The 14,320-nt window shown below is 53.6% G+C and overlaps 4 protein-coding genes across 4 annotated transcripts; 1 reads left to right on the forward strand and 3 right to left on the reverse strand.

The window, feature by feature from the left end:
- Positions 1 to 13: 13 nt before the first annotated feature.
- CONPUDRAFT_166675 (thioesterase thiol ester dehydrase-isomerase) lies at positions 14 to 1,014 on the reverse strand. The gene is made up of 4 exons (XM_007772173.1): positions 907 to 1,014; positions 568 to 715; positions 105 to 390; positions 14 to 48 (listed from the first exon to the last, which is right to left on the reverse strand). Exons 1-3 carry the CDS (start codon positions 975 to 977, stop codon positions 142 to 144), a joined length of 468 nt encoding a protein of 155 aa, XP_007770363.1. The 5' UTR covers positions 978 to 1,014; the 3' UTR covers positions 14 to 48; positions 105 to 141.
- A 4,593-nt stretch (positions 1,015 to 5,607) lies between these two features.
- CONPUDRAFT_58526 (uncharacterized protein) lies at positions 5,608 to 9,732 on the forward strand (the record flags this gene model as incomplete). Its single annotated transcript, XM_007771568.1, has 13 exons — positions 5,608 to 5,740; positions 5,806 to 5,889; positions 5,956 to 6,110; positions 6,175 to 6,329; positions 6,404 to 6,916; positions 6,981 to 7,203; positions 7,253 to 7,727; positions 7,840 to 7,898; positions 8,045 to 8,183; positions 8,249 to 8,468; positions 8,608 to 8,702; positions 8,756 to 8,848; positions 8,909 to 9,732. The coding sequence occupies 13 exons, from the start codon at positions 5,608 to 5,610 to the stop codon at positions 9,730 to 9,732; spliced, it is 3,168 nt and encodes a 1,055-aa protein (XP_007769758.1).
- A 462-nt stretch (positions 9,733 to 10,194) lies between these two features.
- Positions 10,195 to 11,566, reverse strand: CONPUDRAFT_155453 (uncharacterized protein; the record flags this gene model as incomplete). Its single annotated transcript, XM_007772174.1, has 6 exons — positions 10,195 to 10,215; positions 10,266 to 10,357; positions 10,407 to 10,490; positions 10,676 to 10,777; positions 10,831 to 10,918; positions 10,988 to 11,566. The coding sequence occupies 6 exons, from the start codon at positions 11,564 to 11,566 to the stop codon at positions 10,195 to 10,197; spliced, it is 966 nt and encodes a 321-aa protein (XP_007770364.1).
- An 822-nt stretch (positions 11,567 to 12,388) lies between these two features.
- CONPUDRAFT_166678 (uncharacterized protein) lies at positions 12,389 to 13,916 on the reverse strand (the record flags this gene model as incomplete). Its single annotated transcript, XM_007772175.1, has 8 exons — positions 13,859 to 13,916; positions 13,174 to 13,785; positions 12,998 to 13,115; positions 12,883 to 12,942; positions 12,746 to 12,823; positions 12,612 to 12,695; positions 12,470 to 12,561; positions 12,389 to 12,409 (listed from the first exon to the last, which is right to left on the reverse strand). The coding sequence occupies exons 2-8, from the start codon at positions 13,774 to 13,776 to the stop codon at positions 12,389 to 12,391; spliced, it is 1,056 nt and encodes a 351-aa protein (XP_007770365.1). The 5' UTR covers positions 13,777 to 13,785; positions 13,859 to 13,916.
- Between the last annotated feature and the right edge of the window lie 404 nt (positions 13,917 to 14,320).

The following is a 14,320-nucleotide window of genomic DNA, read 5'->3' on the forward strand; positions in this document are numbered from 1 at the left end:
TCAAACATGACCTTTGATTAAGCATCTACTAATTCGAATCTCATGACACTATATACGTGTAAATCTAAGATACTCGTTCAAAGTTTGTCAAGGACAAGACTGACCGTGTCGTCGATAAGATCGATCACTTTGTCACCCTGCTCACAGTTTGGCATCCGGGGTGCTTGAAGGAGCGAGTAGTCTCTGTAGTCCATTCCGCGTCCCTTCTGGTATCGTCGCGCTCTTCCGGGACACTTGCTCCACGAACACATGGGTATAACCGCCGACGGCGGCCGGGCGCTCCGCGCCACGTTTGAAGACGCCGACCTCATACACGACTGAGCTCCTGCCGAGGTGGTTGACCCTTAGGCCGAGATCCAGAACGTCCGGGAAGGAGAGGGGTGCAAAGAACTTGTTCCGGCAACGCAAAGTTTGTCGTTGCGAGGAGGCCAAATTTGAAGTTCGGGGACACCGACGCGCCGACGTATGTTGGTAGCGTGGCATGGCCAGACATGATTGAGTTTGGGTGAGCGCCGCGAACGGACGGTTGTTATGTGCGTACGTGAAGGGCGACAAGGGTCTGCTTACCTGGCAGTGCGAGGAGACGACGAGGCCGATGTGGGGCGACTTGGCGGGTTCGAGAGCGCAGTGCTCGATCAGGTATGAGTTTACGATGGAGTCGAAGAGGTGGTAGTATATGGAGTTGTTGATGTGCGAGTACTGGTCATTGTCGCTCCTGGAAAAAGTGTTAAGGTGCAATATATCGCGAGGTGATTCGAGGTGGTTCCAGAGTGCAGGACGACGCAGCGCCGACGATTGCAGCGGACATATTCATGGACGTGGGACCCGCGCCAGGGGAAATTTGTCATATGGGGAGATATTGAAAGCTTTGTCAACACGGGAAAGATCGGGGACAGAGAGACGGACCAGCGAGTGCGAAAATCGAGAAAGTATGGGTAGTCTGATCGAGTGCGGCGTTTGGCCTCATCGGTAGCCATGGTGTACAGGCGGTGCGAGCGCCAATTGCGCAGCTGCTGGCCGACAGAAAAGACTTGCAATTGTCGGAGGAGCATGGACCCACTCTAGCAAAATGGAGAGCTCTCAGAGTCGGCTCCGAATCGGGCCCGGAGTTGCGGATGCCGCCGGTCCGAGCAATAGCCGCTCGTCCGGCTTCCCGATCAAAACATGAGCATTTGGATAATGAATGACAGTGACCGTGACCGTCGCTGACGTCGGCTGGTCCCTGCTGGTCCGCACGTTTCTGATGTCGATCTGCATGGATTCTGTCAACGAAGTGGCACGGTGGGCCGATGGCGGATCACGCTCATGAGGACAATGTTGCTTGCCGATGCCAGGGGATGAGTAGCTACTCTGATGGTCGATTTATGGTTAGATGAGGGCCTCTATCAGAAAGGAGAGAAGAGTGGACCCGACTCTGATAGATTCTTGTCGCGTGGCGCGTCTGTCATTCGTAGATAGGGGGAGTTGTACGCAGTTCCCGCAGCTGGTTCCGCTCGTCTCAAATTCGAGTTGGTCCCGTGCATCTGCAATTAATTATTAGTACACTCGTCGTGCCCAAGAAATTTGACCTCCAGTCGCTCGGTGCAATACAGCACATTCAGCATCACGAATTGCAATTCTTTTACCTGTGCACACAAATATACATCGGAATGCAGAAACCTTGAAACCTTCCGGCCCGGTGGCCGCCGTGTTCGAATGGGTAGGAGCGCTCGGGCTCAGTCCTCCTCTGTCGTTGTGCCACCAGTGACCATGTTTACCTCCCTGTGATCAAATATTGGCTACCCCAAAAAACATTTTCAGTTGTCAAAGCGAGGTACATGCGCTTAGTCTTGGCCTCTACTGACAGTCATCCATTCGGAATGAGTAGAAAACACCTTCAAAACCGCACATTATTGGGCGTTCTCCAGCTAGTTTTACTACTATTGAGTGCGTCATGATCGACGTGGGTACAACGTGGGGCCGGGCACCTGGTATCAAAGAACACGAGCGCACTCATAACATTTTTTTCCTTTCCATGAACACAGTCGGATGCACATGGTCATTCGTTTTCAGCAGCGGACCTCCGTCTTGATCGTCGTGTATCATCAGGTCCCCGCAGTGTCCTCACATGTGAGATAGCACGGGAGGAAGCGCCGTAGATAATGCTCAGTATATGTGTTCAATCACCAAGTTTCGTAAGTTGCGTGGCAATGTGCACGCCCTGTGACATCATTTTGTTCTCACAAGCATCTCTGCTCGCCGCCGCTGTCTGGAGTGGTACGGGTGCTCGTGACCGCCCAAAACGAGGCATTCAGTGTTGATATGTGTAAGTTTAGAGTTTCACGAGTCGCTCCTTCGGAGAGAGCGAAGGAGTGCCACTTTCATTGAGAACTGCGACCTGAGCGGTACCCCACCCAGCGACACGGACAAACTTCGCATTTATGCGCCCGAAAGAAGGCCAGAGCGGTTCAGAATTCGAAGGCGTTCGCGATCATACAGCCTCCGCCAGCGAACGTGATGCGAGCGAGAACAAGTGCCTGCCGCTTTTCATAATTCAGTCCGCTCGCTGCAGCCACCCGGCTCCCGAAATATACGCACACATCCATCCATCCATCTATGTATGTATATCAGCGAGAGGGTTTTTTTGGCATCGTAGCGGCGTCGCTTCTTTTCGAGAGCGTGGCTGGCAATTTTTGGAAGTATGGGATCTCTCACCGCCGTCTGCCGGGTTAGGTTCGGGCTCCGGCGAGGAGCGAGGCCGCCACTGGAACCGTGTAGGCAGTTAGGCTCGAGCGAAAGAAGTGCGGTCTCGGGCGCTGTTGACTCGTTCGCGTGGCTGAGGGCAGCCAGGGTTCGCAGAGCACCGTGGGGTCCAGAGAAGACGATGAACTGAGATCGCTGCTTACGTCGCCCCGTCTCGGTGAGATATGGTGCGAGGCTGTGAATGCTTGTGGGGCGGGGGCGGTGGGTCACCCGCTGCTCTAGGTGTTCTTTTTTCTTTTCTCATTTTCTGCGCCGGCGGTGGTCGCTGGCAGTCGACTTCCTTCGATTGGCTTAGAGATAACGTACATCGATCTAAATCGCCGGGACTCATGGCGTCCGCGGGGTGTGGTCTGCAGACCCCAAGGCAAATGGGACAGAAGCGTTCGACGACGGTGCTTGGAATATCGTACCGCGGACTCGGGTATACAACGTGTATAAGGCTGCCGTGCGGCCAGCCCGTTGATACCCGCGCAACATGCCTCTTTTGAATGAAACTGTATGTCGGTTATGGCGGCGGCGGCGCCGAGATAAGTGGTAGCATGATAACGTGGCCCTTGCGTATCATTGCGAACGTTGGAAGTCGTGCCTCATGTAGCTCAAGATAACATATAAAACGCAGAGGCATGCGTAGGGCGCAGATTGACGTGCCCACGCGTACCTACATACATGGCATCTAGAGCCTTCCGATTGTAAGATAGTCGAATTAGCACAGGCGAGAGAAATGTATCCTTTGGCGCAATTGCGGCGACATTACGCACCGCCTCGAGAATGCTTCTGTCTAAGAAAAGGGGACTCGTGGCAAGGTTTCACGAAAGTTGGAGTCGCAGTGAATGTAGAGCTGTCTGGATGGGTAGCAAGTGAAAGTGTTTCAATAGCGTCCTGTTGTCGAGGTTGGACGTACCGGATCCTTTAGCCTCGCACGTGGGGAGAGCCCGAAGCTGGTCGTGCGTTCGGTCTTTGTAGAGCGGGGAGAAGAGCAGGGGCCTGGGTAAATTCGAACTGAGCATGAGCGGAGGAGATAGGTCGAGTCCTGAAGCAGCGAACTTCGCGAGGAACAAGGCAGGAGAGGAACAACAAGGCAAGAACTCGGCCTGGGTCGGTTGGCGAAAAGAGGGTATGATGCAAGCGTTGGAAACAATGATAAGATTTGAACTGTGGAGGAGTGCAGTATGCGGATAGGGCGGAGATGGTGACTGAGCTGCGATTTCTGATTCTATGCTCAGACACGGAAGACACGGAGCTCAGACCGGAGAAGGCGCGCTTGTGTGATAGCCACGTGGACTCGCGGAATCGCGGTAGAAGATTGGATGACTGAAGTGGTGTTTCTGAGTATTCCAGGTTTGCAAGGGGAAGATCATGCTCTATCTTTGCTGCACTCGATTTGATTCAAGTAAACGCAGAACGTTGGCGAACTGAACAGTGGAGAAGCCACGGCCAAGAGCGGTACAGTAGGATTGCGTGATCGCTATCAGATTGAGAATGGAGGAGGGCGTGGAAGGTGACGGGCGTCCGGCGAGTCCCGATTGACGAGGTATGAGATCGGGAGTTGGAAAATGTAAGTTTTTTTTGTCGCGATGGTGATGTCGTAGCATATGCACAGCTGCATGGGACGCATGGAGAGGCGGCACTAAGCGCAGCAGCTTCCCCTCGTTTCAAAGAAATGGCTGAGGAGGTACGTCGATCGTCACGACATGGGTTACGCCGGAATGGTGGCCCGGGCTCGGAGACGGTGGGTATTCAAACGGTCGAGAGAATGGAACAGAGAATGTTCGGTGGTCTGAGCGTCTACTGACAAGGTATGAAGTGAATGGCTCTGTACGAGCTGCCAGGCGGCGAGAAACTAAAATTAAAAAAAGAGAGGGACGGAAAGGGTGCCGGGATTGTGCGAATGACGAATTGTTTGAAGGCTGGCAGGCACAGGGACCTAGAGCGTCGTCGGCAGACCTCCAGGGTCACGGCAGGTCACGGTGGACGACCCGGAGACAGTAGAAGGCAGGCTATCTGGGAGATCTTGGATGCTGACATCAGGAAACAGGAGTCTCCTATGATTAGGTTTCCCTTCTGCGCTCACTCTGGGAACCCACATTGTCTCCGAGAGGGGACTCATGTCCTGAAAAAGAACAAATTTCACAAGAAACAAGATTAATAATCGACGGAAACAGTATTCGAGTTGTGTCATTTCCCGTGTCATCCATACAGAACTCACGATACCTGCTCTAGAAATTGGAAACGTGCTCCTGCTCCCGTTTCCCGGACGGTCGACGCCGGCATATAACAAATTCACTCAGAGGGTCATCGCTCGTCTCCGGCACGAAGACGGCGGTCCACTTGATATCACCCTCGCCGCTGACTCAACAAGGTAAGAGTTTAATATTCCAATTGGCTCTCCAAAAGATCGCCACCCGCCGAGATTCAAGATATGTCACAGTCGTCTTCAATTCTGTCTTCGTGGCCTTTTGTCCTTTTCTCTCTCCTCCTCTCATCTCAACTCTTTCTTCTCATCCCCCGCACTCGAGCGACCGTGAGTAGGACATGGTTTCTGACCACGCTTATTTGCCCCCAGGCCATCTATACGTCCCGAACAACTCCTCGGCCACGCACTCCTCTATAAAGTCGGAGGGCGCGTCCTCTCCCAGAATACCCGCAGAGTCATCGCATCACTTTCAGTTTCACTACCCAGTTCCTTCTCGCTCGGCGCATACATCCCACCCACACCATTACTCTCAGCACCGCTCCTTTCAAGAACCGCCCCGCCAGCAGCTATACCAATTCGACTCAGACTCACCCATGTCCGTCTCCTCTAACCCGTGGAGCGTCCCCAAGCGTAGCAACATCTCTCTCGACCTCAACAGTCTCCAGAACGGCATGTCCTACCATGACGAGTATGATGACGGTGATGAGCTCGGTGACTTGCCCTCGGGTCTGAGTGCCAGTTCTCTCCTCCCCAGCCCCGGCGGACAGTCAGGGGACAAGATCGTAAGGAGACGAAGCAGCAAAGGTACGCGCTCAAGCGCCCTCCTCGACCCTCTTTCTTCGGTCACTCAACCTTCTTTCGCTTTTCAGCATGTGACCAATGCCGAAAATCCAAGTGCAAATGCGAGCGTTCAGATGGCGACGCCTGCAAGAGTTGCGTTATGCTGGGCACTCGTGCGTGAAGTTTTTTTGTGTTGCTAATCAAATCATCGGGTCAACTTACGCGCGCCACGGCCCCAGCTTGTACGTTCCTCGGCCCGTCGCGTAAACGCGGGCCCCCAAAGGGCTATATTGACGCCATAGAGGCGCGCCTGCACCAGACGGAGGCCCTGTTGGGCATCCTCATCGGGAGCGATGATGATCGAGCCAGGGGCGTCCTTAACGATCTCTCTAAGGTGACGTCTCCATCATAGTACGTAATCGGCACTTTATCCTCACCGACGCATTTCGGATATCCAGGATCCACTTGCACGGGAGATCATCAATCGTGTTGACGGCTCGCCATATGGTTCCAAGGGTCGCAAGAACGGGACCGCTCCAGGTCCCAAGACGCGTCCTGGCTCGACCTCGCCGACAGACGGATCAAGTGAACAGATCAACCTGCAGTCTACTCAGTGAGTGCTCTGTCATCTCGCCACGCGCCGTTCGGCATACAGATGGCTAACCGGTCGTTTCGTGTTTGTGTTAGCCCATCCAACGAGTGGCAGGACAAGGTCGCAACGCTGCTAGCCCGCAATGGCATCCTCCACAAGCAGGCCGATGGTGTCTCCCTCAACGACCCTCTAGCGCTCACTAGACCTTCCGGTTCCCAAGAAACCACCGAGCAGCATCCGCCAAGCCACCAAAATGGCGGCGAGTCACCGGATCATGTTCGCAGACAGCGACGCAGAGTTGAAGCCGAAGGTTTTGAATACGAGAGGCCCTCTTCGTCGTCTTCTGGGGGTCAACTTACTACGGCTTTCGGTCGTAGAACCAGCCCTGGCTATCCAGGTGCTTCCCCCATTCATGGAGGCAGCGGGGCCTCCTACAGACAGGGTAGCTCCAGCTCCGTGGACTCGGAGTCCGAGGACGAAGTCACCGATGCGGTAGGCCAACTTAGCCTTAACGAAGACGAACAGGTGCGCTACCATGGCAAGGCCAGCGGGCTCTACCTTTTGGGAATCAACCAACGGCAAGAGGCGAGGAACGAGGGCGGCATCTGGTATGCGATCTTACCGCCACGTAGGGGGGGATTGTGCTGTAACACTAACCCCAAAACCTTTCAGGCGTTTTCCCAAGGCCAGAGTGTGGCCGCCGTTACCTCCCGGCGCGCGAGATAGCTCGACGACGCGGTCGGAAGTCCCGGAGGACGACAAGCTACCGTCACCACAGTTACAGGAACACCTCCTTGAGCTGTACTTCACGTATGTTCATCCGGTGTTTCCGGTTCTCAACAAAGCTGCGTTCTTCGAGGCATTCAGACACGAGTATGGCCATTTCCGTTTATCTGTAGTGACATTTCTCTGACAATGGAGTCGACAGAGGTAGAGCTGTCGAGTCGCCTGGGTCCCCTGCTTCCGATGGCCAGGCCCGATCTCCGAGCTCTATCATACACAGACCAAGGCGCGTGCCAGCGCTTCTGCTCCTGTCCATGTACGCCGTCGCCGCTCGCTACTCGCCGTCGACATTTGCGCCGCCTCAAGAGGCCGCTTCGATGTGGACCGCAGGCGACGACTACCTGAACAACGCCAAAGTCATCCTCGACAGCTCGTACGCGTCCTCGCGGCCGACCACGTGCCAGGCGCTCCTTCTCATGGGTTTCCGCGAGATCGGCATCGGTGCGATGGCCCAGGCGTGGGCGTATGTCGGAATGGCGGTCCGCATGGCCCAGGATCTCGGTATGCACCGCTGCGCGGATGGATGGGCACGCGTCGGCCTGGGTGGTCGGCTGTTCAGCGAAATGGAAATCCAGGAGCGCCGCAGGATATGGTACGGATGCGTCATGCTCGATAAGTACGTGTCGACGTACATTGGTAAGTAGACTGTTCCCCGTTTGTTTTTATTTCTGTTCTCAGCCTTTCATTCTCGCGCCACCCCCACCACCCCACGTTTTATGACCGTTCTCACACGCTTGTTTTGTGTTAGGTCGACCACTTGCGATCTTCGAGCGGGATTACGATACACAGCTGCCGAGCGAAACAGAGGTGAGTGAGCTCAGCGTCCATGCTTCTTTGCGCATCTGCGCTCGACACGGGTTCACTGAACCCTTCGTTTGGGTTTAACGTTTCGCATCCTTTCCATTCCATTTGCTTCCTGCCTCCGTGATACGCGGCTGACACTCCGACGTTAGCCCGACGAACTGGAGCTATGGAGCCCGTTCCACTCGTCTCGGGCCAGCACACGCTCGCTGGAGGAAACAGGTGATTCGGCGATTGCGCCACCGGTTCCTGCGCGCACTCTGTCGTGCTTCAATGCGTCGTCGAAGCTGTGTACGTTCTTATCGCTCTGATACATTCGGGGCTGAGGGCTGATAAACCCGCGCTTCTATCTGCAGCTGGCATATTGAGCCGGATCGTGCAGGATATCTACTCTATACGACCCGGATTCAGCCGACACGCGGAATCGATGCGTCTTGAAGGTCTGTTGAATAAATGGTACCTGGACCTTCCCCAGTACCTCCGATACGAGCCGGGCCAGAAGACGGTGCCGCCACCTCATATCCTGACGCTGCACATGCACTATTGGTGCACGTCGTTGCTGCTTTATAGGCCATTGTGGGCGATTTATTTCTCGCGGCGCATACTCGATGTCTGACGTCGTTTTTGTCCAGTATACGGCGTGTACACTTGGCGAGTAAACAGTACGTCAATCTAGCGGTCGGCACTTTTCCACGTCTGATTTTGATTTTCGCAGAAAATCCGGGGGAAGCGACGACGGCAACTCCCGAGCTGTCTCCGAGAAAAACTACGAACTTTGCGTCCGTGCCGCAAATCACATATCCTCGATAGGTAGGTCAATTGCCTTTTGGCAACAATCAGATGTTTGATTGTTTGACTGTCAGCGGCATCTTATCGCGAGCATTACGACCTTGGTCGATCCCCCGTTTTCCTAACATTTTACCTTTTCACTGCTAGCATCATGCACGTGACGAGCTGTGAGTGGTCTGTCACATGTTTAGGCGAACTTTATTTGACCGCGGTGACACGTACTCTAGTGTCGCTGTACCATAACGATCCGCAAGCCCGAGTTGGCCTCTCCAGGTGTATGGATGCCCTCCAGGACATGCAGGTGACGTGGCCGAGTGCTGCCCGAGCACTGGAGCTTCTGCGCAACTCCAAGGGCTTCTCGTTGGATATCCAGGCCCGACAACAAATCTCTCCAGGGAGGAATAAGCGTGCAGCAGAGGGCGCGGTAGACGAGGAAGACGTGTTTCAGCGTGATCACCAAGTACACCCTGGCGATGCTCCGTACTCGAGGTGGCGGAACGCATCGGGCCATTCGTTAGACCATGAAGAGTTCGGAGGCGTCTCGCAGTCGCCCCCGGGTGCCGGTAGCAGCACCGGCGGCGGGAGTGGCGTACCATACTTCTCGCCATACGAGCGCTGGCCTGCCGTTCAGTCCAACTACATGTCGTTTCCCGGGACGATCTCGACGTCGGTCCTCCCGCAGGTGTATAGCACCGGGCTCATCGACGATCGCGTGTCGTCCCGCTCGCCACACCGGATGAACGGCTACGATCACGCTCAAGGGCAGGGGCAGAGCCGATACCCGCAGTTCTGGAATGACTACACGTCGCTGGCGCAGATGGGCATGGCGTACGGTGACGTCGCGCAGCCCCATGCGCCTCCTATCTCAGTGCAGAACCCGCCTCCTCAGGGGCACTCGGAGTCATCGCCGATCTACATGCAAAGTCAATATAACCCTGTCTACAGTGAGTTATGTTTCCTCTGTATCTGTATAACGCTTACACCCCTGTCACCCGTCCAGATAACCATCCTCCGCCACCATCATAGACTATCATTTTTTCCCACATGTTAATAGTTCGATTTTACCCATGTATCCTTTGGTCGATTCACGTTTAATCTTGTACCTGTGAGGACCATCACCCCCGTACTTTGTTTGTACTCGGATTAAACTATATAATGTGTTAATGATCGAATTGGTCGAGTGCTGTTGACAACGCGTCGTTATCCTGCATTGCAGTTTAGCATCTGAGGTTAGCTTGCACTTATAGATGTCAAGCATGTACTACGATGTTTCATATTTGACGGTTGATACGTTGTTAATTGATACTATGCATGAACGGTTCAGTGTCGTCGTGGGTCTCTGAAACGTCGAACGGGACACATATGTGTCGATTACACGTGGGATGTTTTAAGATGCTTCAAGATCTTTTCATATAGCAAGCGAAAAAGCGCATAGTCACAAGCAGTAGCATCGTCGCGGCGGTTTTGGATTCAACCGATCTCAGACTATCAAGAAATGGGATGATGTCGTTGGCTAGGATTTGCGTTTCAAGATCTAGGAGCACCATGAGCGGGTTGAGATAAATTGAAGGACAGAAGCTATACCTGTGCTGCTTGTTGCCGGGCGCTCGCAATGGCGGAGAAGCGGTCCTGGGCATCCTTCGCAGCCTGCTCATGTTTTCGTGCACTCTCTCGGGCTTGGAATTTGATGAACAAAAGTGCGATGTATGTCGAAATAATACTCACATTCTACCAATGCCTCTTCAAGAGTGTCAACGTGTTTGTTGAGGTCGTTGTACATGGTTTCGTACTTCGTGGCTTGCTGCCGCGCTACGCAAGGTTCAACAAACAAGAGGGATAACGACTGATATGCTTTTCTTGCCTTCTTCCAGCTCTGCCTCGACTGCCTCAAGCCTTTGCTTCAGGCTAGCGGCGCCCTCATCTGGCTCCCCTCTGGCTTTGAACGTTATGAAAAGTCAATAAAGGGCACAAGTCTCCAACACAGTGTAGTTTACCTTCTCTCAGCTTCGATTGAAGGGCATCAATATACCCGGATATGCGTTCAAGAGACTCTTCTGGATTCGCCTCGTCGGCAGCCGATAAAACTCTGCTGGCGTCTACAGCGGCTACAATAAGTTGGATGGCAGGACGTCAAAACAGGACAACATACTGATGATCGAGCTGCGTGCTACCCGCTGCTTCTTCTTGGCTGGAGCGCGAGAAGTAGATGGATCTTGTGCACTATGACTCTCGTCGACCTATTAGTCATGAATACGCGAACGTCATGTTAATTCCTGGGGTACGCGACACTTGGCAGTAAACAGTACCTCGGCTTCAATCGGGCGTTTAGCCGTAGCATCATCATCCTGGTCCTGGGTGTGACCCGGGGAGTCGACGAGCGTCTCCGTGTCCCCGACGAGCCTTTTCAATATCCATCTCCCGTTATCGCGCAGGGCTGGATCGCCCTCGAGGAGCTTGTCCCTGTCAGCGGATATCTCGTCCAAAGTCCACCAATGAACGCCCTGCGCATTGCACCAGAGATATCGAACCGAGCTCTGGGGTATACTGCAGCCCAACGATCCTACCGGGTATTTCAGAAGATGCGCCTCGAACTCGCTCCAGGTCGCCTTCGTGTCGGCGTTTGGGATATTGACACCGGGCCACTTGACCCACTCCCGACTCGTTCTTGCATAAAGTTCGTGCTGAGACAGGTCCACCCAGACATCTCCCGCTACTCCCAGCTTAGGACCCGGTTCACTTGATGCCCTGTACTTGCGAAAGTAGCCAGATACCGAAGGCCGCGCGGCATTCCTGCCCCGTTCAAATTTGATGGAGAGGTCTTCGATTTCGATACCCTTTTCCCGGAGGCTCTCTGCATCACGCCCCTCATTCCATTGGTATCTCATGGTGAGACTCGGACTGCATGGAAGATGGGTGAAGTAAGGATGCCTGGGATCAGCTTTCGAGCGTAGGTCGTAAACGCGTTGCGAAACGTACCCTGGTTACTGCGAAAGGGACGGAGCTGAGTGTGTGTAACTCTCAAATTTCAGGACGTGTTGGATGCTAGCTTGCTGACCGAAACAATGCCTTGAGAATGAGACCTCGCTGGATACTTGGAGAGTATAGTAGATGCACAGAAACAAAACGGGCTGCTGGTGACTATATGGATCTGGAGGTGGTTATCGGTTGCTGGGGAGTCGGGACACGATGAAACGCGCACCCGCCGACGCGCCGCCCGTGTCATAGGCGCCGATCCGAAATTAAGCGCGTCAACAAATAGGGGCTTTTAGCTGCCCGCTGGTTGCAAGTTAGCGGCAGCATAGTACACGCTTGAAAGCATTGGCTTAGATCAACTTTGCACAGCCTATTGATACCCGTCGAAAGTCTTCATAATGAGGATATTTGGGAAACTCGTAGGAAACGGTACTAGACGACATGGTTTGCCTAAAGGTAGTACTACAAAGAACGATATCTTCAAGCGTAAGGGCGCCGCGGGGAAGGGCCAGATGAAAAAGGATACAAATGTCATTGTCAAGATTACACATCAACTGTCTTTTTTCATAATGAAACAGTACTAGTAGTCAAGGAAGGCCGCGACAGATGGACAGACGATGTCGCATGGCCATGAATACATAATGTAATAGGGGAGCAGGCGAGTAAATTGGAAACAAATCGTAACGGCGCGTGCTCCGGACTTTGCTACGACAGCTTTTTATGCCATCAATTCCCTAGAAATTGCCCTCCAAAAGCTGGCGGTTAGGTAGCAACGATCAACGAACTGAGGAACACTGACACGTAAGGCGGCGTACCTGCAAGGCTTGTTGCTGAAGAAGCTCCAGTTCTCCGATGCGTTTGTGAGCAGCATTCCAGCCTTGCTGCCATTTCTGGAGGACGTCTCGGGCTATACATATGATCAGCGAGCGCGAGCGTTGTGATATCAACGAGCCTCACTTGTCTTCAGCTCCGCTTCAAGCTCAAGAATGCGCCTGCCACGATTGACCGATTCGATGCTTTGGGCAGCCAGATCTGCTCGAGCTATAAAACGGCTTAGAGGCTAACAGCGTTACTGTGCGTCGGCGAAATACCTTTCCGCAGCTCTGCCTGCGTTGCATCGAGGCTTTGCTTTAGTGTTTGTGCGTTTTCGTTGCTCCCTCGGGAGACCGCTATCAACGAAACAGGTCATCTACACTGGCATAGCCATCGTGGTCTGAAGTGCTGTTACCTTGTAGTCCTGTTTGCAGGCCTTGTACAGCATTAGCATTGGATGCAGTAGTGAGAGAGCCTTCAGGGGCTTTAGCACGATGACTGGTAGGAAGTAGAACTAACATCGGACTCACCACTATTGGCTGTACGGCTATCCTCGATCCGCTGCTTTTTATTGGCAGAAGCAGAAGTGCCTGATATCGACGCTGCATTTGATTGAACATTGGCTTGGCTACTGCCAGAGGCAAACCCCTATAGAAAGATGCCACGTCTGAGTGATCATAGTCATTGATACAAGGGACAAACGTACCAGATTATCGCCATCCCGTGCACGCTTAAGATTGGCACCGGCGGGCTGAGTTGCATTGGCCGCGCCACTGGGTGCCGATTGCTGAAGACTCAAGTTGACAAAGTCCCGCACTATCCACCTCCCGTTCGTTCGTAGCTTCACATCGTGAGGAAAGGTGTCATGTATCTTGTCCATGTCGTCTTCGATCTCCGCTCTTGTCCACCAGTGAATGCCCTCTCGGGTGCACCACAGATACCTCAGATGCTCGGAATGGTCTGGAAGGCACTGGTTTGGGGTAGTGGGGTTGCTAACAATCCACTTCTTTTTGAGTTGGTTCCAAGACACCACCCTCCCGTGCGATGCCCCTTGTGTAGAGGTGACGCCAGGCCATAGGGTCCAGCCTCTCAGCGTCTTTGCATAGAGGAGGTTATCGGAGAGATCAACGTAGACATCTCCCCAGTCACCACGATCCTTGCTGGGAGCGCCCTTGGCCAGATACTCCCAATACTGAATGGTCATGAGTCGATATCCGGGATGCCAAAAGGTAACATCGCGGCGGGTAGCACGGACTGAGGCCTGCCGAAGGACGGGGTCTCCTTCTTGAGAATTGGTAGGTAATGGCATGGAGCTAAGCTAGTCATGAATGGAAGTCAGCGGTTAGTATCACGATATGAGCTACCAGTATTCAAGGACGAGGACAACGTACAATCAAAGAGCACCAGCGAGTAGTACAGATCTCAGCTAGTGAAGGTTACAGGGCCGATGAAGGGGTGAGAAATATATGACAGAGCGATAGAGGCCAACGCGCGAACGAGACGCGTAGATGAGTGAAGAAGACGCGTGTCAGACGCGTTCAAGCGCGGGTTGAACGCGTCCAAAAACGGTCGTAACGGAGATGTCGCGTCGGACCGATGACTGAACGTTGAACAACTGAGCGCGCCAGGAAATAGGGGCTAATACATCAGGCGTCCATGCTGCAACGTCATCTGCACCAGCACTACTGGAAGTCCAGTCAACTACGATAAGGAGAATTGTGTCGAAATACGGGGTCGCTGAGGCTCGCGATGAGACACTGCACGTTTGTCCCAGGCGAAGGGAGGGTGCCGAGGGGGAATCGCGTGAAGGAAGATTTTGACTAGCTACGACAGGATTATATACGTAGATAAAT

The sequence above is a fragment of the Coniophora puteana genome (genome assembly GCF_000271625.1).
Source record: "Coniophora puteana RWD-64-598 SS2 unplaced genomic scaffold CONPUscaffold_8, whole genome shotgun sequence".
Classification (NCBI taxonomy): Eukaryota; Fungi; Basidiomycota; class Agaricomycetes; order Boletales; family Coniophoraceae; genus Coniophora; species Coniophora puteana.

Coding starts and splice junctions, on each gene's coding strand:
- CONPUDRAFT_166675 (XM_007772173.1), bottom strand. CDS start 977: ATGGCTACCGATGAGGCCAAACGCCGCACTCGATCAGACTACCCATAC. Junction 716..906: donor CTCGATTTTCGCACTCGCTG/GTCCGTCTCTCT, acceptor CACTTTTTCCAG/GAGCGACAATGACCAGTACT. Junction 391..567: donor TCGTCTCCTCGCACTGCCAG/GTAAGCAGACCC, acceptor TGCCGGAACAAG/TTCTTTGCACCCCTCTCCTT.